Source organism: Cheilinus undulatus, linkage group 11 (genome assembly GCF_018320785.1).
Source record: "Cheilinus undulatus linkage group 11, ASM1832078v1, whole genome shotgun sequence".
In the NCBI taxonomy this organism is placed as follows: Eukaryota; Metazoa; Chordata; class Actinopteri; order Labriformes; family Labridae; genus Cheilinus; species Cheilinus undulatus.
Window position 1 is genome coordinate 48156245 of NC_054875.1, and position 27126 is coordinate 48183370.

The following is a 27126-nucleotide window of genomic DNA, read 5'->3' on the forward strand; positions in this document are numbered from 1 at the left end:
TATCAAAGCTACAAATATCCCAAATATCTTTTCTTATTTGTTTGTGCCTTAGTATACAGCCTTTTTAAAAATGTAAACCCATTTTCTTAAAAACAGAATTAAAGTGGGTAAAAAGTGCTAAAAATTGGTTGAAAATAGCAAAAATTGGTGGAAAAAGTGGTGAAATGGGATTATAAAAGTAGTGGAAATGGGTTAGAAGTGGCAAAACAGGTAGAAAAGTGGTGAAATGGGATTATAAAAGTAGTGGAAATGGGTTAGAAGTGGCAAATGATAAGTAAAGAATAGCAATAATGGGTTAAAGTGGCAAAACAGGTAGAAAATTGGTGAAATGGGATTTAAAAGTGGAAAAAGGTTGTTGGAACTGGCAGAAATGTCTAAACTGAGGCAGAAAATTCGGCAAAATGTGGCAGAAATAGGTTTAACTGGCATAATGGGCATCACAAATAGAAAACTGTGGTTAAAATGGGCATCAAAAGTGGTATAAAAGGGGCTAATTGTGCTAATAATGGGTCAACAGAAGCAACAATATGCAAAGAGTAACTAATACGTTAAAATGTGTTAAACTTGGTGGGGAAAAGTGGTTAAAATAAGGCAAAATTGGTAAAAAGTGGCTAACATGGGTAAAAAGTGGCAAAAAAGGGTCCGAATTGTACTAAAATTGATGAAAGTTGCGGTTATTGTGGCAAAATTGGGTAGGGAAAGTGGCACAAATATATATTTTCAATATAAAAACCCCATTACAGCTAGACATGCTTTTCAACTCCATAATGATGGAACAGTTATTCAGGTTGCTACTGATAAAACATTTTTATTTTACATTTAACTCGTTTCATGCACATCTTTTCATTACAATGGCTAATACTACAGTTTTATATCATTTAAAAAATATTCCCCATTTTTTGAAGGCAACTGGTGACCCCCTCTCAGTGTCTCGTGACCCCCAAGGGGGTCCCAACCCCAACGTTGAGAACCACTGCTCTAAATAATAAAACCCTACAACACACAGCATCCTCTTTATCTGCACCTTGGAGTGTCCAAACTTGTACTGGGTGTGGTCTATGTCCAAAGAGCCCAGAAGCTTCTCCACTGCCTTCCTGCTGTCCACAAACGAGTCCTCGGGGATCGCACTGGGGTTCAGGATGCGATAACTGAGGAAAAGAGCGTGAGTTATTGAAGATGATCTACAAACAGCTGAAACGTCTACTTCTCGTATTTCTGCGGTTTAGTTTGAGACTGACCGTTGTTTGAACTCAGCATACAAGATCCGGTTTGGGAAGCCCTTCCTGCAAATCCTGATCCCCTCCAGGACGCCGTTACACCTCAACTGGTGGAGGACGAGGAAGGGATCTATCACACCTGAGACAGACAAAAAGCATTTAATCTGCTTTACTTCTGCAGATCACACAGTAAACCTGTGCAAATGAGGGAATGCGAGTAAAATTCCAATGCCGGGAAATTCCACACGACACACACCAGTGTTGACATATTTATGCATCAATGGAACAAAATTGCCTCCTCTCCCTATATTGTCTATTTGTGTGATGCACATTGCAGCTACATATCTGCAGGCTGCAGGTGTGGTTGCTTGCTCACCTGGATTCTTGCTCTCGTTGGGGATGATGCAGCGGACGAAGTGAGGCTGAGTGCTGCGGAGGTTAGCCATTAGCTTGTTTAGGTTCTCCTGTATTCAGACACACATGGACAAGAGTAAAGGTCTAAGCATACTGATTTTTTAAAATGTTTTCAACCTCATTTACTGAAACATCGACTTTGATGCATGTATTTTCTGCAGCATAAATGGTCTTATTGTGGTTGTTTAACTCCTTGAAAAAGGAGACCTTCAGTTATTTGCACAAGCTTGTGCATCACGGCGCTGTGCCAAGCTGGAAAGCTCTTTCAGTCCAGTCTTTCTTGGTTGCACAGTACAAATTTTGACTCTAAGGACCAATTCCATTTCTACCCCTTAGCCCATGCTCACAGGTGCTGCCAATCAGGCACCTGATTGGCATCACCTGGGGGTACCAGAAGGTCAAAACAAGAGTCAATAGCAACAGCAAAATAAGCTGTTTGGCATTGGCAGAGAAGATTTGGTACATTTTTCAAGGGCGCAACCCACATACTCAGCTCTGCTGCTCATCCCACAAATGCATGATCCTTACAAATGTGGCATCATTTAAAAGGGTAATAAACAGGCTTTCCAGGGGTATAAGATTTTTTACCAAGAAGCATTGTTACAACAAAGAAATAATCTACCAAACACAAATTGCCTTACTTTTTGTTTTAAGTTTATTTTCTATAATCATTTATAAAGGCTGAAAATATTTACATTTATGCGCCTCCTTCGTGGTCTGTTTTGCCATTTTGTAAGTGAACGCAGTGCATGGTGGGAAATTCATCATACCCCTTGGTTTCTAGTGTGGTCCAGAAAAATCTTTGTTTCAAGGCCTATGTAGCCCTTGACCAGGTGTGTCCAAACTGTGATAAACTGTTAATAATGTCCTGATGGATTATTACAGCACCAACAGTAATCAGGAGAAGATCCTGTGGTAGCCAGGGCCAAACAGGCCCCCTGAAATCTGAGTGGCTCCCTCAAATCCTGAAAATAGCAGTCTATTTGCCTTGTTAGCCATTAACAAGCCATTTAGGTGTATTCTGTCACTAAGCATGTATTAACTTACATGGGATTAGCCTTACTTAAATCGCTGCAAGGTGGGTAATATGAAAGTGACCCCACTAGTCTTACATATTAAGTGGGGATGCTGAGCATCCACACCGTTGATAGTCACGTCGGCCATTTTGTTCATTATTATTCTTCCGCGCCGGCTATCTCCTCCTTCATACTTTGTCGTATCAACACCGTTTCAACTTTAAAAAATTCAGTTTCTTCGTCATTCAACTGCTATGACTTTTCTCATTTCTAACTTTCATAATTTTTTAAATATGGCTATTTTCATGCTATTTTCAGCTATTTCTTTGCCTTTTCAGCCATTGAATGCAATTTTCAGCAACTATTAGGCCGTTTTATGCTATTTTTATGCTATTTTCAGCTTTTTAAGGCTACTTTTAGCTATTTTTATCCTTTTTTGAGCTATTGAATGCCATGTTAGGCTACTTTTATGGCGTTTTATGCTATTTTTTATGCTATTTTCAGCTATTTTTGTGCCTTTGGCTATTTTCAGCAGTTCTTCCACAATTCAGCTCTCAGCATCCCCACGCAATTTCAGCTAAAATTCCAATTTTGATCTAGTTCTGTATGTGGCCCTCAGTAGAAAAGTTTGGACACCCCTGCCCTTGACCCTAGCAGACACCCCTTCACCTGACATGAACATGCAAAATCAAGGGGCGGGGCTAAGATAAGGGCTAAGCGGTAGAAATGGGATTGACGCTTACTCTGATCTGTCACGGTTGACATCGCCATAAAACATAATTGGGTAAAAAAAAGTGTGCAAAGGCCTTTGAGAAATATTGGCAGAATTTACATACAATTTCCATTCCTGACGTTATTCTGTGCAATTATTATAATTATAAGAAAATGCATTATGTGGAGGAACATCCTAAAGACAGGTCAGAAATAAAGGCATGAAGATCTGACCTTATGTAACTGTGAAACTGTCTGGAAAGAAGCTGCTTTCCTTTTCCTCTGTCTGTTCTCAGATTTTGGATCACCAGCTGAAATACGACAAAAAAACAAATTTACAAACACAGTAACGCTTATATTTCATGTCTTTATTTTTCTAAAGAGTGCGTCTTTTTACCCATGTCAGAGCTGATGTAGTTCTCAAACAGTCCAGCCATCAGCTTATTGGAGGATTTCTGGAACAGAGCGACCACCGTCTCATTCAGAGGATCTCTGTTCTTATCCAGCCAGCCTGTGATGTTGTACGGCACCTACGATCAGAAAATTGAACAGAGAAAGACAGTGGACAGAATCAGAAACAGGCATTAGAAAGTTGGGACAGGCCTCCAGGCTGGATTTGAACCCAGGCTGCCCCAAACAACTGTGCCATCCACGCCCCGGAAAATCTTTGACTTGCTTTTCCACGTGGTCGTGTTTTGCTAACTCTATCCTATAGTGCAGAATATTTGGGGACTAACCTGCACACAGGTTTTCTGGTCCAGCTAAAGTGTTGAAATATGTCCGCCATGATGGATTTTTTGGAACCAAAACACACACTAAAGTGCCCTCTTGGGAGCCAGAATGCATGTTAAAGTGCCCTGGAAAGCCAAAACGCATGCTAAAGGGCCCTCCTGGTTGGCAAAACACACTAAACTGCCCTCTTGGGTGAAAAAACATGCTAAAGTGCCCTCTTGGGTGGCAAAACACATGCTAAAGTTCCCTCCTCATTGGCAAAACACACTGAACTGCCCTCATGGGTGAAAAAAAAAACACTTAATTGCCCTCTTGGCTGGTAAAAACGCGTGCTTGAGTGCCCTCCCGGTTGGAAAAACACTACTGTTGCAATGACTTTTATGTTGGGCTCTTTTTTGATCTATATTGAGCCAGAACTATATCTCACAGAACCAGTTTGGATTATCTGGTGCTAATATGGTGTTAAAATGCACTAGAATACAGGAAATGGCATCTACTTCATTGAAAATGTTCTGGGGGAAGACCCCCAGACCCCCTAGGGATTTATTTATTTATTTCTGTGTGTTCTTCACAGTCCAACGTTGAATCTACACAGTTCTTGTGAATGCTGATCCTAACTACAAACTAAATTGAGTAATCTGTCTAGTTAGTCTGTTTTAGGGTTTATAATGTGCCATTTGTAGAACATAGAAACATTTCTAAAGTGCCCTCGAAAACACGCCAAACTTAGTGCCCTCTTCAGTGGTGAGAATGCGCTGTATGTGCCCTTTTTTTTCTTTTCGCCCCTGCCCTTGAAAAAGTCTGTGCACACCAGTGATCCCCACTGTGGAGCACGGTGGTGGCAGCATCATGCTGTGGGGATGCTGTGGGGATGCTGTGGGGAAGCCGGCCCTGGAAGGCTTATAATGGTGGAGGGTAAAGTGAATGAGGAAAATATAGGAAAATCCTGGAGGACAATCTTATTCAGTCTGACAGAGAAGTACGGCTTTGGAGAAGATTTAGTGAAAACATGATATAAAATCAGGATTTATCCGTTCTAACAGGCTTTTACATCAGCAAAGACAATAAACTAGTACTCACCACTCCGGCGTAGTGAACCACCTCAAAGTGCGTCTCATATTTGCGTTTCTTGTCCAGCCTCGGCCGCTGGAAGTTTGGCGACTTCCCCAGGTGGTTATCGTAGAGTTTGGTTTTAAAGCTGTGGTCTGTGGCCTTGGGGAACATGCACTCCTCCTCCATGATGGACAGAATACCCATGGGCTGAAATACAACAACATTTAATAAGAGAAACCTTCTTTAAACCAAACCATGCCCCACTGTGACTTAAAGAAGAAGAATTAGCAACAGCACAACTAAACCAACCCTCTCGATGAGGTCTATGCAGGCCTGGAGGTCCAGACCAAAGTCTATGAAGGTCCACTCGATGCCCTCGGTCTTGTACTCCTCCTGCTCCAGGATGAACATGTGGTGGTTGAAGTATTGCTGCAGCTTCTCGTTGGTGAAGTTGATGCACAGCTGCTCAAAGTTATTGAACTGCAGGAAGAGATGTCAAAGGAAAGACCGACGTCAAACCCTTAAAAAGTTCAGGAAAGTCGGCACTAAAGTTTGGAGAGAGTAGAAATGCATCTTGAAAAGTCCGTCATAGTCTTCCCTACCTCGAAGATCTCAAAGCCGGCGATGTCGAGGACTCCGATGAAGTATTGACGAGGCAGAGCGGTGTACAAGGACGAGTTGATCCGGCTCACCAGCCACTTAAACATCCGGTCGTAGGTGGCTTTAGCCAGAGCTGCTACAGCGTAGTTCACCTATAAAATCAACAGATTGATGGATGGCAGGCGTTCATGTTCAGCATACTCTAACGTGTTTACAGACAGAGAAAGACAGGATTGACTGTAACTGATTGGTTGATGATGACTTACCTGTTCTACAGTCTGCCCTTTGACGATATACTCGTTCCCAACTTTGACTCGGGGGTTGAGCAGACCTTTCAGCAGCTCAGCGGGGTTTATACCCATCAGATACGCCGCCTTATCCGCACCTAAGCAAATGCAACACATACTATGGTAAATATGTATATTAGCCCAGCCTAAACAAATACAACACATCCTATAGTAGAAATATATATATATTAGCCCAGCCTAAACAAATACAACACATACTATAGTAGAAATATATATATATTAGCCCAGCCTAAACAAATACAACACATACTATAGTGGAAGTCAGGAAATCATGGTCCATTTAAATTTCAGCTGTGAAAAACACGTTTAATTTCTAACCTGAATAATGACTCTGATAAAAGCAACAAACTTAACTTTTTTTTTTTTTTACTGTAGAGCAATATAGCCTAAATAAAATGTAAATCACTTTTCTTAAACCACATTCCGCTTTTTGCTCATGTCAAAAATGTGCTTGGGCAAACTGACTAAAATATTTAGAAAGTAATGTTAGACTTCAAAAAAATGGATTAAAAAGGGCAAAAAATGAACTGGAAAACGAGACTGACACAGACGGTAACTTTAGCTATTAGCTAATATGAAACGTCAACATGGCAAAGCAAAGCAGCTTGTTTTATTTAAATTCACTGAGAAACGCTCCGAGGAGCAGGAGGAGGAAACTCCTGCCATTTTAAGTAAAGATACCAGTGACGAGTTTCCGTCCAGCTCAGTCGCCCTCTCCCCATCATGTCCTCGTAGCCACCCCCTCACACCAGCAATGCAAGTAACAGGCTAACGTTATCGTTAGTTTCTGGCTGTCTGTATGCTGAGTTTCCGTTAGCCGGCGTTTGCCGGTCATTGTCCGGTAAAAAGGGCGGAGATAGGGCGGATAAAAATATAACAGGTCAAAATGTCCGGCAGAAAACATGCAAATGACCAGATAAGTAAATACTGAATACTTGCATATTGTATTTTGTGTAACCTAGAAGATATGTGGCGAGAATGCGTTAATATAAACTAAAAGTTGCCTAATCTTACTACATCTACTGTCCTGCGGCAAGCACATGGCTAATTGTGTATGCACAATGACGTCAACGCGACTCTATCTCTCTACTGCGCCTGCTCATTACTGCTGGAGACTCTGCAGGGGAAGTTTGACCAGAGCTTTTGCATAAAGCAGAATTTTAATCTAAGTGAGGTTTTCCTGGTTAACCAAAGGCTTAATATCATCAGCGGTATGGAGGGATTTATGTCACCGCTGTGAGTAATGAAGAGGCTGAAATGAAGGGAACTGTATAAACACCGATACAGCAGCGGAGACAGAGAGAGGCCCACGCCGGCTAATTAGCAGAAGTAGTCTTGGATAATCCGTCAGTGAGAGGAGGACTGGACCGGACCACCTGCTGTGGAGCTTTTATCTTTTGGGGACTAGTCCAAATAAACCAGGATGGTTGGATTTACTGCTTTATTGGAGGCTACAGTGATAGCATCATGGGGACTGATATTAGCAGCTGACGGTAAGACTCGTTTTTCATTTGAAATATAGAGTTGTAACGCAGTGTCCAGTCAACAGAGCACTTTTGTTCTGTGTTTGGATGCTTCGTTGTTGTCGGTGGAGGATGGTATTTGGCTGTTTTAGGCTGCTTAGTCATGATAGCGGCCAGCTTAGATGTGCTAACAGGCTAACGGTGCTAATATGAAGCTAACTGTTGTTATGAGTTTAACGTTGGCGTGTATTGTGTGACTGACTGCGTGTGTCAGGAAAAGCTTGCAGCTTTCATTTTGATACTTTAAACCACTTACACAAAGAAAAAATAGAGAAAGTCTCTGTGCAGCCATGTCCAGGGTCTCATCATGTGTCCTCAGTCCCGTTTAGCGCAGACTTGTATCATGTATCACAGAATATCAGATTTATGCGTTTCGCTGTTGTTAATGCTGCAAAATAACGTTAAAGCAAATGTCTAGTAGTTGTTCTACATTAGTACAGTCTTGAGGACTGCCGGTTTTTGACCGGGGACAAAAAAGTCTAGCGGAAACGCTGGTCTATGCACAATGTCTGGAGTAAAAATGATATTGGCAGTAGGCAGAGGTAACTTATGATAGCGTTATGGTGCATGTCTTTGACCGCTTCAGCTCTGAGGACAGCGACACAAGCGCCACACAGGTAGGCAACTGAGCGGCTGTCATCAGTACCGCAGAAAAAGCACTGAGACGGAGATGAAGGGGAACCCTTTTTATGGCTTATTTTAACTGGCCCATCCAGTTTTCTGGAGGCCCACCCACAATCCTGGCACCGTTAGTGGGGGAAATGGACAAAAAATGGATGGGAAAATGGTGGACAATAGCTAAAAGTTGCTAAAATGTGATTAAAATGGAGAAAGTGGCTCAAGGAGGTCAAAAAGTGGATGAGTGGTTGGGAAAAATGGGGAAAAGCGGTTAAATAAGTGGCATAAATGGTGTCAATAAGGCAAAAATGGGCCAAAAATGGTGGATAATAGTTAAAAGTTGCTAAAATAGTCAAAAAGGAAAAAATGGGTCAAGAAAGACAAAAGGGGCAAAAAAGGACAGGAAAATGGAAGGAACTGGCATAAATGGGCCAGTAATGGCAAACTTGGACCAAAAATGCACGGTAAATGATAAAAACTGGCAAAAATTGGTTGAAAGAGGAAAAATAGACCAGGGAAGGCAAAATATTGGCAACAAAAAGAATGGGAAAATGGTTGAAAGCAGTTAAAAGTAGCAAAAATTGTTCAGGAATAACAAACATGGACAAAAAAAGGACAGGGAAATGATGGATAACGGTTAAAAGTTGCTAAAATGTGATTATTATTATTATTATTATTATTAATATGGAAAAACTGGCTCAAGAAGGTCAAAAAGTGGATGAATTGGTGGGGAAAATGGGGAAAAGCGGTTAAATAAGTGGCATAATTTGTTTAAAAGAGGCAAAAATTGGCCCAAAAATGGCAACAAGAGTCAAAAATTGGTGTCAAAAATGGTGGATAATGGTTAGAAGTTGCTAAAATGGGATAAAAATGAAAAAAAAAAGCTCAATGAAGGCAAAAAAGGGGTTAAAATGTGTGGGAAAATGGGGAAAAGGCAAAAATAGGTTAAGAAAGTTTAATAAAAGCAGCAAAAATGTGATTAGAGTGGAAAAATATGGGGTAAAATTGAGGAAAAAACAGTGATGAAAAGAGTGGCATGAATAGGTCATTTCAACATCAGAACCCAATAATAGTTAGGTTGACACACTTTTCAGCTCCAGAATGAGGGAATTGTTAGCCAGGATGCTAACACCAATGCTAATGATCCAACACACATTCTCTGATATCATCAATGGATCTAAGCTGTGGAGGAACCATCCTCTGGGTTTGTCAGGGCCCCTGTGTGCAGGCCTGTATATGAAAGAATAATATATATATGGATAAGATTGAATCTGCTGCCCTCGTGAACAGAATGATGTGAAAGCAGACGAGCAGGAGAGCAGAGAGGAGGAGCAGTCATGCTCGGTAGAACCAAACAAAGGGAAAATGCATCATTGTCACATCACGGGTCTCACTCTCAGTGCCGTCGGCCTCGGCCTGCTCCTCTCTCTGCTTCTTCTTAAACTTCATGTTTCCAAAGTGCATGATGGCTCCGACGATCTTATAGCAGCCATACTTCTCCTCAGGAGTGAAGCCCAGCGTGTCCATGGCGTGCTGCAAAAGCAGACGTAGAGTCACACGTTACTAGAGACCAGCGTGGGGCTTTTAAGGAGGATGAGGAGAGTTCTTCTTACATCTGTGAGCTTCAGCTCCTCGCCATCGTTGATCCCCTCCACCTTGGTGTCACCCTGAGAGCAGAAGTGATAGTCGTAGGGGTTGGTGGTCACCAGGAGCATGTCTGAAAAACGAAACACCTCTGATCAGCATTCATTCATTAAAACAGCTGCTGGTGCTCATGGTTAGAGAGATCACAGTGGTGGGCGGAGCTACCCTGTAGTTCTGGCTTGTGATTGGACAGGATCTGGTAGTAGATGTGGTAGCTCCTATCTCCTGGCTGCTGGAAGACGACCCTGGACTTTTCTAGAAGATCTGATCATATATGGTGTAGCATTAAAACGCATGTAAGTTAATAAATATAATAGGGTACATGTACTTGTGTTTATTATTATTTAAAATGTAAATAATATTGTGTAATTTAAAACCGACCACTTAAATACCTAACATAATGAAGCTAGAGGAGGTTCCTGTGTTAAATCAGTTAAACGTGACTCACAGATGTCGATGTCGGCGGACGCCAGCCTCCCCGTTGGCCCAAAATGAATCCTGATGAACTTCCCCTGAGTCACACAAACACAGAACCATAAGAAATGTTGAGGACCAACTACATCAGGGGTGTCAAACTCAAGGCCCAGGGACCAAATCCGGTCTGAGGTACAGTTATAGCTGGACCGAGGATTAAACTGCATATTTCTGTTCTGACTGGCCCACCAGTATGGGGTCTGCAGATTTCCCCCAGTATGTAAACTCAACCTTGATGATTTAAAATGTCCTCGTTATGTCATAAAAATGAGAAAATAAAGAATGAAATAACTAGATAACAGGTCAGGAATGTGGGAAAAGAAATTAATTTGTGTTTTCATTTCATGTAGTCTCTTTTGCATCTCACAACTATGACTTAAACTGCTGATTTTGACTTTTTATATCATATTTCGACCTTTTAGATTCACATTTTTAAATTCTAAGTGAAATTTGATCTTTTTAACTCAATATTTCAAATTAAATCTCACATTTTTGACCATTTTTCACATTAAATCCCATATTTTTACCTTTTAGATTCACGATTTTTAATTTTAATTCACATTTTTGCCTGTTAAAAACATTTTTAATTCTGTGTTTTAACTATTTAAACTCATGAGATTTAGATTTATCTCCTATTTTGACATTTTATTGCATATTTTCACCATTAAAACTTAAGATTTTGAATTTTATCTCACATTTTTGCTTTTTAAAACATTATTTTGACTTTAAATTTTGTGTTTTGAATTTTTTTAACACAATATTAAATTTTATCTCCCATTTTGGCATTTCAAATCCTGATTTTGAATTTTATCTCACATATTGACCTTTAAAAGTCATGACATTTTTAACTGTATCTCATTAGTTGACGTTTTCGATTCACATTTTTAAATTCTGTTATATGTTGATCTTTTTAACTCAATATTTCAAATTAAATCTGACATTTGTTGACAATATCTGACATTAAATCCCATATTTTTACCTTTAAGATTCATGATTTTTAATTTTAATTCACATTTTTGCCTATTAAAACATTTTTAATTCCATGTTTCAACCGTTTAAACTCATGATAATTAATTTTATCTCCTGTTTTGACATTTTGTTAGATATTTTTACCATTAAAACTCCAGATTTTAAATTTTCTCTCACATTTTTGCTCTTTAAAACATTATTTTGACTTTTAATTTTGTGTTTTGAACTCGCATTATTTTATCTCCCATTTTGGCATTTCAAATCATGATTTTGAATTGTATCTCACACATTGACCTTTAAAAGTCATGAGATGTTTAATTTTGTCTCATATTTCGACCTTTAAAACTCAGGATTTTTAATTTTATCTCACATATGTAACTTTCAAAAACATTATTCAGACTTTTCCTTTTTTATTTTGACCTTTTGAACTAGTAAATTTGACTTTTTTCTCAGATTTTGAACTTTTAAATTGATCACTTTTACTTATTTAATGACAAAAGTTTTTTTCCCATAATTCATTACTGGTGAAAATGAGGTTCATGGTTAAATGCTGACCCTGTCAGGCTCTCAGGTTAGACCTAAATCCAGAATCTGACCCCTGCTGTGTCTGAGTTGACACCTCTGAGCTTCTTCCTCCTCAGCTCTCAGATTAAAAAACTCACAAAGCGAGAGGAGTTGTCGTTGCGGATGGTCTTGGCGTTGCCGAACGCCTCCATGGCTGGATTCGCTTCGATGATCTGATCCTCTAAAGATCCCTGATATGGAGAGAAAGAAGGGTCAAAAACACTGACAAACACAAAGCTAAAATGTTTAGATCAGATTGGATTTGACTAGCAAAATAGCACAGGACTCACTCCCTTCTTCACGTTTTCCCCCAGAGCAGCGATGATGGCGAAGTACTGGATCACCCTCTTCGTGTTGACGGTTTTTCCAGCCCCAGATTCGCCACTAACAGGACAAACCAAAGTAAGTACAGACTAAAGTAAACTTCACGGCCTGAGTCCATAGATGGCGCTCTTTGTTCACTTTTTCTTAAATAGTATTTTTAATTGGTAGCCAATAGGACTTTCCATTCCTCAGCAATTATAATGTAATCTGGATTTAATTGGACAAAATTATCAGTGATGACAACAGCATTTTTTTTTTTTTTTTTTTGCAAAATAACTAAAAATGCAATGTTCCCAGTGATTATGCAAACAGAGTGTCAAAGCACATAATAATTTCTAAAGGGTTGAAAACAGAAATCTGTTGTATTTTTTGCATTATGATGTAATTTTCCTCAAATCAATCTATTTTAATCAAAAACACCCCCACAGATTCAGTTCCACATTAACATAGGAGCCCTTCTTTGATACCACCTTAATAACTCTCTCCTCCATTGTAAGTCCATGTAGAGCAGCGGCGTCAAACTCAATCACAGCAGGGGCCGGATTCTGGATTTGGATCTAACCTGAGGGCCTAACAGGGTCAACATTTAACCATAACTGTCAACCTCACCACACCAGTAATAAAGTATGAAAAAAACCAGTACTGCTGATAAATCATTTGGAAATTCAAAAAAGTAAAAATGATCAATTTAAAGGCTCAGATCTGAGATAAAGATTCCAATTTATTAGTTCAAAAGATCAGAACACGATATTAAGAATAGAAAATAATGTTTTTAAAGAGCACATAAACAAGGAAAAAGTTGAAATCACAAGTTTGACAGGTTAAAATATGAGATCAAATTTGAAATCGTAAGTTTAAAAGTCAAAATATGACTTAAGATTTTAAATTATGACTCCGATACGTGAAAATATGGGATTAAAAAGCCAACATTAGGAGTTAAAAATGTCAACATATGAGCTATAATTCAAAATGATATCTTAAAAGGTTAAAAATATGACTTAAACTCAAATTTGGAGTGTAAAAGGTCTAAATATGATATAAAAAGTAAAAATGAGTAATATAAAATGCCAAAATATGAGAAAAAATTGCAGTCATGAGTTTAAAAGTCAAAATATTGGATTAAAAGCCAAAGTAAGGAGTTGAAAAGGTCAAAATATGACTTAAACTTTAAATTTGGGAATCTAAAAGATAAAAATGTGACATTTAAAGTCCAGATTATGAGTTGGAAAAGTCAAAGTATGAAATGAAAAGTCAAAATCATAAGTTTAAGTCATAATCTTGAGATGCAAGATTTAAAATATGAAATAAAAAAATTGTTTTTTCCCCACATTCTTGACTTTTTATGAAATCTTTCTTACTCTTTACTTTTTCAGATTTTTTGACTTAACAAGGATATTTTAAATAATCAAGTTAAAGTTTACATTTGGTTACTGGTGGGCCAATTAGAATACAAATATGATCTCGCGGGCCGGATATAATCGATCCAATGGCTGGATTTGGCCCCCGGGCCTTGAGTTTGACACCTGTGATGTAGAGTTTCTGCCTGTATTTCCTCTGAGGATGTCAGAATTGCCTCCCAAAGCTGCTGTTTGCAGGTAAACTGCCCTCCACCCGCCCTCATAGAGTTTCCTTTTAGGGATGCTCCACAGGTTCTCAATAGGGTTGAATTTTTCTCCCTTAACGCCCATGGAAGCCAAGGCCTCAGTGGGTCTTTTTACAGCATGAGATGATGCATTGTCTTGCATGAAAGTAATTTTACTGCAGTGGGCATGGTTCTTCTTTTTAGACCATGGCAGGAAATGGGCAGTCAGGAACTCCATAGATTTTGCTGAGGTCATTTCGACACCTTCAGGCAGCTTAAAGGAGCCTACCAACTCACTAAATACCCATTCTGAAAACTCTGACCAGTAATGTTGGGCTATGTATAGCCATGCCTGAACCTGCACAAAAGTGAGGATCCCATTCAAGGAAGAAGGCTCAGACACTGACCTCCAAAAACCATCTGAAAAGCCTTTTTGCTTATCTCACATATCCAAAATATCCTTGTAGGTTTCTTGGAATGACATTATATTTATGTGCAGGTAGTTAATTTCTATAATCTGGAAGTAAGTGTTTCTATGACTTACGTTATGAGCATCGACTGGTTCTCACGATCTGTAGAGAAATAAGAAAAGATACAGCAAAGAAAGACAGAATTTTTAAAAATGACAAGTTCTTTAGTCATTTATTAGAGAAAGAGCAAGAACGTCTTCATTTTGCTTGGTTCTTCTGTTGAATTGAAGGGGAGCGGTTAAAAACTGAATTAACAGAGTAATCATTGAAGCTGAAGATGTTAGTCATGGCTATCCATTGAGTTTTATCTTCACAGGTCTGATGATTAAGATCATGTGTTTACTTACTCTGCAGCAGGTCAGTGTAGGCGTTATCAGCGATGGCGTAGATGTGAGGGGGCGTGTCCAATCGGCGGCGTCCTTTGTAGGTGGTCACCACCTCAGCAGAGTAAACGGGCAGCCATTTGTACGGGTTCACGGTCACGCAGAACAGACCAGAGTAGGTCTGCAGCAAAGCAATGGAAAACAAAATATAGATTTTTGTTTTTTTTCTCCTACTGCTTCTTTGTTCTCATTGTTGCACATACAGTTAAGTTTAAGTTTTAGGCTTGTAAAGCACTGAGGATAAGTCAAGGTCAAGCTCGACGGCATCTCATTTGTCTGGGCCTTTTCAGCCTAGTAATATGCCCCGAGACTGCCAGAGGTTTTCAGGCCCTTGGGACAGCCTCTGTATGACCAGGGGCTTATGGGAACCCTACAACCAGGTGAAGGGTATCTTAGGCTGTGCTTACTCCTCACATCCAGCCCTTACTCCGCCCTAAAGGTGTTATTTTCCAATGCCCTGGTAACATGCAAGGAAATCCAGAGCATGACCCAGGTTGTGTCAATCCATCTTCCTACCCAATGGTGTCCAATGGTGCCCAATAGTGTCCAATGGTGCCCAATAGTGCCTGATGGTTCCCAATGGTGTCCAGTGGTGCCCGAAGGTGCCCAGTAGTGTCCGATGATGCCCGATGGTGCCCAATGGTGTCCAATGGTGTCTGATGGTGCCCAATGGTGTCCAATGGTGCCAAGTGGTGCCCAATGGTGTCCAATGGTGCTCAGTGGTGCCCAATGGTGTCCAATGGTGCTCAGTGGTGTCCAATGGTGCTCAGTGGTGTCCAATGGTGCTCAGTGGTGTCCAGTGGTGCTCAGTGGTTACCAGTGGTGCCCAATGGTGCCCAGTGGTTACCAATGGTGCACAATGGTGCCCAATGGCGTGAATCCTCGACCCATCTTCACCTTGCTTCAGACTCAGTTTTTGACCCAATTTGCATAAAAGTTGTGCAAAGTACTGAGTATTTTATAATCTTTTAAGGATGTGATATAAAACCTACACTTACATCAAGCAACAAACAACTTAAGAAACATTTGAATTTTCCCTTTGTGGTACTGACTTCACATCCAGACTTTTTTTTTTTTTTTCTTTTTCTTTTATCAGGAATCATACCTGGTACCTGGTACTTTTTTGGCTTCAATAATAAATTCATATTACCTCTCTTTAAGTAAATACAGGTCTGAGATATTCCCCTATGGTTTCTAACCTATTTCTCAGGTTAGAAATAATACTAACATAGATCATCCACATGCTGTATCTCCTCCGCAGGTTGAAGAGAACCGAAGCTTCGTTCAGGTGGGTCAGCATGGCCATGTCCTCAATCATGTCGAACTTCGGAGGGTTCATCGGCTGGAGGTCTTCTTCTTTTACGATCAGGAACTGAAACAAACATAAATAAAGCACGGTAAGTAAAGTCTTCATTTAATGGTTTATACTCTGAAAAACACTGTGGGAATCAGCATTGGTCCAGTTTATCAACCTTACAATAACTTGTTTGCAGATGACACACAAATGTCAGTTTGGAATCAGTGTGAATGGAGGAAAGTTAATCTGTAAGTTTGATCTGCATGACTTAGTTATCGGAAAATTTCTAAATCCATCAGCTAAGATCCCTATACTCTGCACAGAGGGCATTTTTACCTATTAACTTATTTATCTGGTGTGGAGGTGATCGATAACACTAATGACTTAGTCCTGCAGATCCACTACAGATCTAAACAGATGAACAGAGTCTAGAGCAGTCTAGGACTGAGCTAAGAGACAAGCTTTAATTAAAATGCTAATATAATATTTAGTATTTAACCTTGTGGGGAAGATTGAAAATGACAACTGGGTGCCCAGACTGGCCTGCATGCGAAAAAGCAAGAATGGAATGTTTTATAAGCTTTAAAGTATGACATCATTTTCGAAGGCAGAAGATAGAATGTTTCATAGACATTAAAGGATGACATAATTTTTCCGAAGCACATAAAAGGATGACATCAACTTCAGAGACAGATGAAATAATGTTTATAGACATTAAAAGATGACATCATCTTCAAAGGAAGAGGACAGAATGTTTCATAGACATTAAAAGATGACATCATCTTCAAAGGAAAAGGATATAATTTTTCATAGACATTAAAAGATGACATCATCTTCAAAGGAAAAGGATAGAATTTTTCATAGACATCAAAAGATGACATCATCTTTCTAAAGCACACAAATGGATTACATCATCCATCAATGCAAAGGATGGAATGTTGGTGAAGCTCGGAATCTTGGGGCCCCTTTCCCTCCATTTTTGCCGAACAGTTGGCCATAAGTTTTGGAAAGGTTGCCAACAAGTAACAGTCAACATAAAGGAACAATAGTTGTTTTATACAGTATGTGTTCTAATATTGATAGAGACATGAATTCTGCTATTTTTTTTAATAACTCGTCTGTTTTGGTTTGAAGAAGGATACAGCTATTAAGCTATACATATTTAATGATATGAATAACATGATGACAAGACAGCCTGTTGTAGCTGTTTGTCAGGAAGCTTAAGACCCCCCTCTGTAGGTTGACCTTAAGTAAGTTTGAGACAGCATTTTCACTGTTTCTGCTACTGCAGATTAACTTCTCTCAGGTGTAATCTTTTATTTTCTACAGTCCACCAGGTTGATTTTATATAAACATTTGTCTATGTCTCTGCACTGATGTTATGTTTTTGGTCATCTGTTCATATGTAGGTGACTCACGTTTGTATGAATGCCCTGTAATTCCTGTGATCACTATATCGCGAAAATTCCTACAGGGATTTTCTTCAAACTTTTGCAAATGTCCTCTCAGACTAAAGGACAGACCATTCAGATTCTGCAGCTTAAAGGTCAAAGTCATTAGACCTTATCTTCATCCCTTGCTTAAAACTCCATGAGTCACACTATCTAACAATTGTACTCCTTGAAGAGGCATTTAACCGACAGGCTGTAGTTCTAGTTTTACAACATATCTGTTAGATGAGTCATACATTAACATTATCTATCGACTGTTTAATGCCGCCACTTTAACGCCATTTCTGAAAACCATAATGACCCAAAGTTTGAATGACTCTCTAAGCTAAGCTAAGCTAGTTGGCTAACTTACCCGTCCATCCTTGGTCTCCACGGTCGTCTTGTCTCCGTTCAGCTCTCTAACCTCCACCTCGATGTACGCCTCGACATCGTCAGGCATCCAAACACGCTTCGTACCTTATAGGGGATCAAATAAAATACCTGTAAAATCAGGACACATTTTACGTGTATAGATAATTAGATGCAGTTATAAAAATACGAACCATCAAAAGCCTGAGCTTTGGCAGCCAGCTGCTCCAGGTTAGTGAGTCGAAGGTAGCGGGCAGCTTCTCCAAACTCTGCCATGTCCAGGAACCGAGCCATCTAAACACACAACGGCACAAAAAACCCTACTTCTTAAAGAATATTCACCACCATGATTTTTGTGAAAAAACAACCTCCCTACTTTGTGCAGACCTGTGCTCAAAAAAACTGATACAGCAGTACACTGTCATATGCTCCTTGCAAATACGTGTTTCATCTACAGATGGTAGCAGACACTAAATAGCATGACACTGTGCACGCCTCCTCACTCCAAAAAGTTAGAGGTAGCAATCACACTCTTAACATGGATCATAGTGTCTATCTACACTCAGGGAGACTAAAAGCAGAGATACTGGATTATTTCTAGTTTCTTTAACACCAGAAAGTCAGGAGATGGACATGAGTCATGGAAGCTATGCAATAAAGAAGGTAAAACACTGCAGCAACAGCAATCTGTATCAACACATGACACCAGGCTAATTAGCAGTTAGCAACAACTTTAATGCCAATGATCATTTAAACAAGAAGCATTCAGTCATTTTAAAACACGCTTTTTTAAGAATAGAGCATTAAGCTAACCTTATTATAGGGAAATGTTTTAGTACCATTGAAAACTGTAGTACCATTCACATCAAAGTTTACCTTTCTGGTATTGTGACAACCAAGTTTTGGCAACTCTTCTTTTTAATTTTCAGGAATTGCAGACAAGCTACTTCTATGTACAGTCTAGATGGCACAAAAACATTGGCAGGTATTGCTGTTGTCAGAGTTTTTTAACTCTGTGTTTCAAAATGATTATGTCTAATTTATTTCAATGACCACTGGTTTAAAACAGATTACAGGACCATCATGATCTTCTGTCAGATTTTTACCCAAATATGAGAATGAGAGCACAGTCCAAATTGCACAGTAAAGTTGGCAACACTTGGAAAAGTTGGTGGAACTTGCAAGACAATAAAACTCTTGTCAGCTACACCAAATTCCGAACGATATTTTTGAACAATCAGTTTGCACAATTTGTGATGTCTGTCTGCAATTTTAAATAATTAAAAATGAAAAATTGCCCAATATTTGGCTCTTGAGGACTTCTAATTTTGTTGCTGTGGTATCAAACAGTTTAAACATGTTTTTATTTGTTTAAATCAAAGTTCCAGTATTGTGACAACCACATTTTGTGCAGTTTTTCTTTCTTTATACTCAAGAATTGCAGACAAGCTAGGGTACACAATTTAAATTGTACAAAAACACTGGCAAAATTTGCAGTTGTTGACATTGTTATAATTTTCTAAACTCATTTATGCTATTTGTTTAAAAAATGATTACATTGCATTTATTTTAATGGCCAGTGGTAATGACCAATCAATGTGTACGATTTGTGGTGTTTGTCTGCAATTTTTGATGGTAAAAGATGGAAAAATTGCCCAAATTAGTTTTCTAGGACTTTTATTTTTGTTGCTGTAGTGTCCAACAGCTTTTTTATTCAACTTTTTGTCATTTCCATTCATTATTTCTTTACAGAAAAATATTCAGATTAAAATCAACATTGTGCTAAAAAATACTGAGACATAAATTTGGTCTCTGTTGCCCAGCCCTACTTTTTAATTCTACTGGCCATTACAATAAAAGAGACTTATTTCTAAAAACTTTGTAGGGAAACTTACGGACCATTTTGACATCTTTATAAAGCTTTATATCAGCTCTCTGCAGTTTGAGGGTCCCCGTATCTGTGAAGCCCTCCACCAGACCCAAACTAACCTATGATGTTCACTAAGTGGCATGGCAGCCATTTTGGCCAATATATTAGGCTTACCTCAGCATTACTCTGGATTTCAGACAGAGCTCTCAGCTGCCACATCAGCTCAAAGGATCGGCCTGAAACGCTCAGGCCTCTCCCTGAATTATTTTCTCTCCATGCCTGAGCTCACACAGATCGTCTAACTGTAAATATATTTTGTAGTCTGACAACGCTTTCATCCGTCCTCGTCACACAGCAGAAATGTTAATACCTGTTCTGAGAAGGAGCGCTCCTGTTTGGGGCTAAAAGTGAGCCGCCATGGAGAGAGGCTGGAGCTGAATACATGTCAATATATCAGGATGAAGATGTTTGGAAAGTTCCTCTTTAAGTGGTAAATACCGTCGCAGTGATAAAAGTAGATGCATTAAGAGTTTGATAATGATTCAACAACTCTTTGGCTAGGGGTGTGCATCTAAAGAAATTTACTCTTTGATAGTTACTGGCAATTACTAGGAGAAAATGTAGAGATTGTAGGGTTTAGACCCATTAAACATTTATCCTTACCCCTTGATTTTGAGCGTCCACCTAAAACGGCTTTACAAATCATCGTGGTGAAATCTTCCCCTATGAAATTAGACGACCCTTCAAGATCCTGATACATCATCCACAGTCAGCATTTATGAATTTAAGCTTATTGAAGATCCAGCAGCTCTGTTTTGAGTGATCTAAGTTTGAAGGTCCATGTAGCCCTGGAACTTCACCCTACCCCTACCAGGACACCCTACCCCCTTGAACATGCAAAACAGGGGTAGTCGAGCGAAGCGGGAGAGGCAAGGTGGGGATTGGGATTCAGTCATGGACATGGACATAAATGTACCTAGTTTGATGCTAACAGTCACTGGAAATTGCCCAGATCTCAGACCACTACTGGGGGACGAAAGCTCTGTCAGGATGGAAATACATGCAAAAACTTCAAATAAAATCAGATTAAATTTCTGGTTAGGGTTAAGGTAAGAGTTAAGATACCAAACGTTAAAAATCAAAACCCTTACCTGCAAACCTGATTTAAAAACATTAAAGCTTAGCAAACAGTCTGCTTACAAGAAAGAACCTTGTCCTCCATGAAAACACTCTAATGCAGCTAACGTAGCTAAGGCTAAAGCTAACAAAGCTATGTCGATAAAGTAGCTGAAGACTGTACACCTTTAACAGCTTTGCGAATCTCATAAACCAATAATTTATGGGTTTAACCCTCTTGTCTGCCGTAAGGTTGATCCAAAGTTTGGTTGAAACAGCGATTTCAATCTTTTCAATTCTTTCTACAGTCTGTGGTTATGATATATTTGGTAAAACCTACTTAGCTATGTGAGCTATGTAGCTTTATTACCTACGTAGCAAGCTTAGCTACATTTGTTTGCTTGTTTATTTGGATCCCCATTAGCTTCAGCATTCACTTACATTTTTCATGGGGTCGCTGTTTATACTGTGACAGTAAAACAAATACATTGAGGTTTTTTATCATAATTCACAAACAAAGCAGACAACATAAATCTGAACCAAAAAATATCAGAAATAATCAATGAAATAAAAAATATAAACTGCAAGTGACATAACAAAAATCAACAAATCAAACACACATTGCACAAAAAATCTGATCTAAATGTCCAAGAGATAATTTTGCATGAAAACCCTGTGAGCTACGTAACTATGTTACCTAAGCGAGAGGGACCCAACTGCAGTCAAGATGGCCGACATGGGCATCGCTATAGATCCAATCCATGCCAGAAGTCCCAAGTGGAAGTTTCTTCTTCGTGCTGGAGTCAGCTGCCAGTGTTTGTCAGTTGTTTTCATGCCCACCACTCTGGTTTTAATGCCTAAGCCTAACCTTAGACATACGGACCTCCGGTTGAGACTTCCAGTATGGATTGGATGTATTTCAGCCATCTTGTCGCAGCAAGGTACTCTTGACCTAAGTAGCTAACCTAGCTATGTTAGCTTAAGATTGTGTCGCAAAATCTTATATTGCAAATGCTAAAGCTAACGTAGCTATATTGGCTTAAAAGTAATATCAACTAATAATTGTAGCCACTGTAGCAATGTGGCTAACTTTAGATCCGTTAGCCTTAGCTAAAGCTAACAAATCTAAAGTGAATCACCATTTGTGTAATTACGTCTAAATCAGGACTATACCTTATCTAATCCCTGATTCGACCTCTGACCTTTAATTCGTTGTGTTTATGAAATGTTTTGTGGTTATTTTATGAATGTAACTGCCAGACTTTGTTCATGAATAAAGTTGAATTAAAAAAACATAATTTGAAAATAACAAATACATTGTACAGGTAAATTATGTCACTTCAGTCCTGACAGTAGTGGTCTGTGAGAGGAGGTGTCTGAGATCTGCTGTCTGCAGCCACAGTGATGTAAAATAAGTCCTCCACTGCTCAGTAATGTCTCATTTCACTTAAAAAACTCACAGAATGCTAGAATCATCAGACATTTAACTTTTTACTGCTCATTTCCTTTAAGATCCAGAACAAGTTCCTCCCTATTGACTTTCAAAATAAGAGCAGATGTCTTTCTAAACAGGATGTCTGAAATGCTACAAGAACATTTTTGAACTGATAGCATGAGGTTCAGTCATTTATATTTATTATACAGTACGGCTGAATATAATTACTTAAAAGAAAACAATTGTTTTGACTTAAAATCAAATTGGACCAATCTTTTAATTGGTTGATTTTCTTTGTCCCTGCAGAATAAACCTGATAAACTTTGATTTGCATCCACTTCAGTCTTGCAGCCACCACTGCTTTATGAGTCAGAGTGATATTTTCTAAAATGTTGTGATAAAAATTCATAAACTTTGAGACTTAATCAGTCAAACATATTAAAACTCATGTACTCACCGTGCCAGGCTGGTCGGGTCTCATCTCTGGATGTAGTTGGGCTGTAGTTTGGGAGGAGAACAGAATAAGTTCTCCATCGGAGCATCACATCACTTTATCACCTCTCAGTAAAGGTCACAGAATCATGTGACCCCCCAGGCTGCAGCTGATTGGTTGGACTGCTCCTGTATGACTGTCATAAAAGGCGTGCTGTAGTCAGGATTGAATATCGTCATGAAGCTGAGGCGAAGCTCCCTCCTCTTCCTCGTTTCTCTCTCTGTTTGAGTTTCTATGTATGGAAACAGACTGTTCATATCTGACTGCTCTCTGCACAGATTTACTGCTTCTTTCTCTCATCTCTTAATTCTTTCTCCCCTTTAGGTAAAGTTATATTCTCAGACCATGAAGACACTTTTCAGGCAATTCTGCCCTGTCCTCCTCATGTCCAATCCTAAGCAGCCTTTCAAAAGTCTCATCAGTCACTATTGCATCAAGCCAATCAGATATAGTGAAATGTGTGTGTGTGTGTGTGTGTGTGTATATATATATATATATATATATACATTAGCCACTTTTTAAATTCAAATATGTTGCAATTCAAAGCATGTTTTCAAGTCCTTATTGCTAATAATTGGTGAATAATTCCCACTCAGCTGAGTAGTAAATCAAAAGAAATCTTGGGGATGTATTTCGTGGTGTTGACTTTTAGATTTGTTATTTAAATGAGTTCTGCAGATTTACACGGTTAGGAAACAGGTACAGGATGGACCAATCATGTTAGCTCTGCCCGTTGTTACTATGTTGTTCTCCAGGAAACTTTTGTTTTGATTTCACTAAGAGTCCCAACATTCTATCACATACACACACACATTGTAAAAGTCTAAGAGCAAAAAGTCATCATAAAACTCAAATGGTAAATATAAAAAATCTATAAAAGCTAGAGAAAAAAATTAGTCAGTGTAAACTGCTAAATAATTTGTCTACTTTTTAAAGCAAAAATCGGGGCAGTAGGAGGAACTGAGCTGGAGTTACAGAGTTTGGAAGTCGACTGAGATGATGTATGTTTGTATGTGAAAGAATGTTGGGACTGTCTTGGTGAGAACAAAGCAAATATCTCCTGGAGAACAGCACAGCAACAGGATTGTGGGTATTGTAGTAGTTTTGATTTAGAATCAGTTTTCTTGACTAGAGGTTGAAACCTCATGATAGGACAGTCCCAACATTTTATCACATACACACACATTGTAAAAGTCTTTGAGCAAAAATTTCTCTTAAAAGTTTAATGTTAAATAGTGAAAATCTGTACAAAATAGAAAAAAGTGAAACCAGAACAATCAGCTGAATAATTTGTCTAGTTTTAAAGCAAAAGTGAGTTCTCTAGAGGAACTGAGTTGGAGTTGTAGGACTTGGAAGTCGACTGAGATGATATATGTTTGTATGGGACAGAATGTTGGGAAACAAATCTGTACAAGATAGAAAAAAATGAATCCAGCAAAAAAACAGCTGAATAATTTGTCTAGTTTTTAAAGCAAAAATGAAGTCTGTGGGAGGAACTGAGTTGGAGTTGAAGGGCTTGGAAATCATAAGATGATGTGTGTATGTGATAGAATGTTGGGACTGTCTTATTGAGATCAAAGCAAATGTGTCCTGGAGAATGGCATAGCAACAACAGGCAGAGTTAACATGATTGGTCCATCCTCTACCTGTTTTCTATAGTGCCTAACCACTTTTTTTGGTGGCTCTGGTTCCTGGAAGTAAAATTTTGCCATTCAGATCCCCCATAGACAGCCGGGAAACCCTCATTCCACCATGTTTAATGCATGAACCAAGCTCTCACGTACCTGAGCACTTTTGACTACAAAGTATTTGATTCGGCAAAAAAAAAAAACGGCGTACGAAAACGGAGAAAAAGGCAAAGGTACAAAACTGTGTTACAGGGGAAGGAACTACGTATCCCACAATCCATTGCAGTTCACTTTATTATTGGTTAATGATGGTTTTTAAGCTTTCAGACCATATATGCCCTTTTTCCCTAAACTTATCTTTATTGTAGTGTTTATACTTTAGTGCAATCCGAGGTTGTGCATATTTTGCTTCATACTATAGTGGTATGGATTGCGGTCATCAACAGTCTACCCCCTAGTTCATGGGTTTGGTAGACATTTCCATAGCAACCGGCGTCTCCACCAATTACAGACATCGCTGTGACACCCAAGGATTGTGGGTACTGTAGTACTTTTGGCTGATATCATGAATAAACTATGTTTTTCTTCAACTAGAGGTTGAAATATTACAAACTTTTGTCTTCTACAGGAGCAAATACCATCATTTTACACTCAGGTGGCTCGTGATAACTTGCATACTTCTGATAATATGGCCTTATGATCAAATCTGCAATGCTAAAAGTGGATGGGATTTTTACTTCCTGAACCTGTTGAGGCCCGTATGTAGGCTTGATCATCACTAGAATCCAAGTGTGGAAAGTTTCGTACGTACAGAGAGGCAGCTTAGAGCAGAAAAGCAGGTTTTAAAGGGTTGAAGAAACTGAAGTTTTGTAACAATACTGACTCCGTACCAGGTTGCTTTGAAGACACCCTTCAGCTCTTCTGTGTTTTTTCTGCCGTCTCTCATCTCCCTCTTATAAAATTCTCCCTAAAGCTTGTTAGCGGACACAAACATCTTGCTAAGTTGTTTTTCTGACTAGTTTTATTGCGATGCCAGTGTGCAGCCAGGTCTTGTAGATAAACAGAGTTAAATCCTATGAGACAATTCCTAAAACTACTAAAATAAGAGTTAAGTCGTGACAGATTGGATGGCCAAACATAGGCTCCATCTTAATCTCCCATCATCCCTCTGTCTTCCTGTCCCTCTGTGTGTAATCCCCAATAAGAGAGTGACGTTATTAATGGTCTGATGACACACGTCGTGTTTCATTTACTGATAGCGTGGCACACATACACTCAGAGCGAGGCGGTGACGGTGATATTTGGTTTCTAACGGCGTTCATTGTGGTGAAACAGCAGATCTGCTCTGGGATTAAACAAAAGGCCTCCAGCTTCAACATGATGCTATTTTAGTCTTCAACACCCACAGAAAGTTCACCCTGCTTATAGGTTAAAATCACAGACTAAAGAGCTAGTCCTCTGCTGTCTTCACTTCTAACTGGAATTAATTTAACCTGACTGGAACTGTTAAATGAATCCGTGTAGACTCAGAAGTGGCTCTTGTTTCTGCAGGACTTCCCCACTTTGGCAGCAGATCCCCGGGTAATTTTAGGAGACCTGTAATAACCAACATGTCCTTAAAATGTCTCTTTATGTGGGTGAATTAACAACATGTCTGGATCTCCATGTGGGTTTATGGAGGCTTTGATGCTGTTAAGGCTGACAGACTTTTTGGTTGGAATGGCATTGCTTGGAGAAAAGGTGCATGTTTAATTGTAATAATAAATTAGTTTTAACTTGACTGTAATGCTAATAAGAAGAGAGAACAACCCTGTAAGTCTTTAGTTCAGTCCAGTTACACCCATTGCGCTACACAGTAGTCTAGGTTGGATCAGTACAGCTTGGCACAGTAAACTCGGATCTGATGTCCGTCCAGCCTCGCTCGATGTAAAGGAAAATCTCTTTAAAGAGATCTGGATCATTTGGCTCAGCTCAGTAATAAGAGGGTCATGGGGGTCCCAAACGACTCTTCATTTGAAATCAGTTTGGCTTTTTAAATGTGGAATAAATAACCACTAAGTGAAAAAACAAAACTGGCTCTCAAACAGGAGCCAGCTCCTGTCATTCATATGAAAGAGCTAGCTCTTAGAACAGGCCTGTTCAGTCTCATACACATACAATCATTCCCTTAGGTTGACTCTCCTTTATTGCTGGCTATTTGGCAAAAAAAATGGAGGGAAAAGGTTCCCAGCTTCACCAACATTCCATCCTCTGTCTTTGATGATGTCATCCTTGAAAATCTTTGATAGGCTTAAGAAAGATGATGTCATCCTTTAAAGTCTTTTATAGGCTTAAGAAAGATGATGTCATCCTTTAAAGTCTTTGATAGGCTTAAGATAGATGATGTCATCCTTTAAAGTCTTTGATAGGCTTAAGAAAGATGATGTCATCCTTTAAAGTCCTCAATAGACTTTAGAAAGATGATGTCATCCTTTAAAGTCTTTTATAGGCTTAAGAAAGATGATGTCATCCTTTAAAGTCTTTGATAGGCTTAAGAAAGATGATGTCATCCTTTAAAGTCTTTGATAGGCTTAAGAAAGATGATGTCATCCTTTAAAGTCTTTTATAGGCTTAAGAAAGATGATGTCATCCTTTAATGTCCTCAACAGACTTTAGAAAGATGATGTCATCCTTTAATGTCCTCAATAGGCTTTAGAAAGATGATGTCATCCTGTCATTGGATGGAAATTTGGAAATTGGTTGGAAATTTCCCAGGACCCATCTATCCATCCAATATTTATATGTCCATTCATCCATCCATCCATCCATCCATCCATCCCAGTCTTAAGAATTTAACCAACCATCTATCTTGGTGACAGATTATCATGTTTGTGTGGAGATTTGAAT

At 39.1% G+C, this 27126-nt stretch overlaps 1 protein-coding gene across 1 annotated transcript in view; it reads right to left on the reverse strand.

Annotated features, from left to right (window-relative positions):
* LOC121518188 (myosin-7B-like) overlaps positions 1–22684 on the reverse strand; it is a 40134-nt gene extending 17450 nt beyond the window's left edge. Inside the window, exons 1-21 of the mRNA XM_041800439.1 lie at positions 22577–22684; positions 17893–17992; positions 17703–17806; positions 15831–15974; positions 14567–14723; positions 14294–14321; positions 12134–12227; positions 11942–12034; positions 10285–10348; positions 10002–10100; positions 9806–9909; positions 9587–9725; positions 6010–6128; positions 5746–5895; positions 5453–5623; positions 5171–5350; positions 3756–3888; positions 3593–3669; positions 1594–1681; positions 1239–1356; positions 1025–1148 (exon numbers count right to left, since the gene is read on the reverse strand). Of these exons, the coding sequence (XP_041656373.1) occupies positions 1025–1148; positions 1239–1356; positions 1594–1681; positions 3593–3669; positions 3756–3888; positions 5171–5350; positions 5453–5623; positions 5746–5895; positions 6010–6128; positions 9587–9725; positions 9806–9909; positions 10002–10100; positions 10285–10348; positions 11942–12034; positions 12134–12227; positions 14294–14321; positions 14567–14723; positions 15831–15974; positions 17703–17806; positions 17893–17992; positions 22577–22600 (2310 nt within the window). The 5' untranslated portion in view covers positions 22601–22684. The remainder of the gene's footprint in view (positions 1–1024; positions 1149–1238; positions 1357–1593; positions 1682–3592; positions 3670–3755; positions 3889–5170; positions 5351–5452; positions 5624–5745; positions 5896–6009; positions 6129–9586; positions 9726–9805; positions 9910–10001; positions 10101–10284; positions 10349–11941; positions 12035–12133; positions 12228–14293; positions 14322–14566; positions 14724–15830; positions 15975–17702; positions 17807–17892; positions 17993–22576) is intronic.
* Between the last annotated feature and the right edge of the window lie 4442 nt (positions 22685–27126).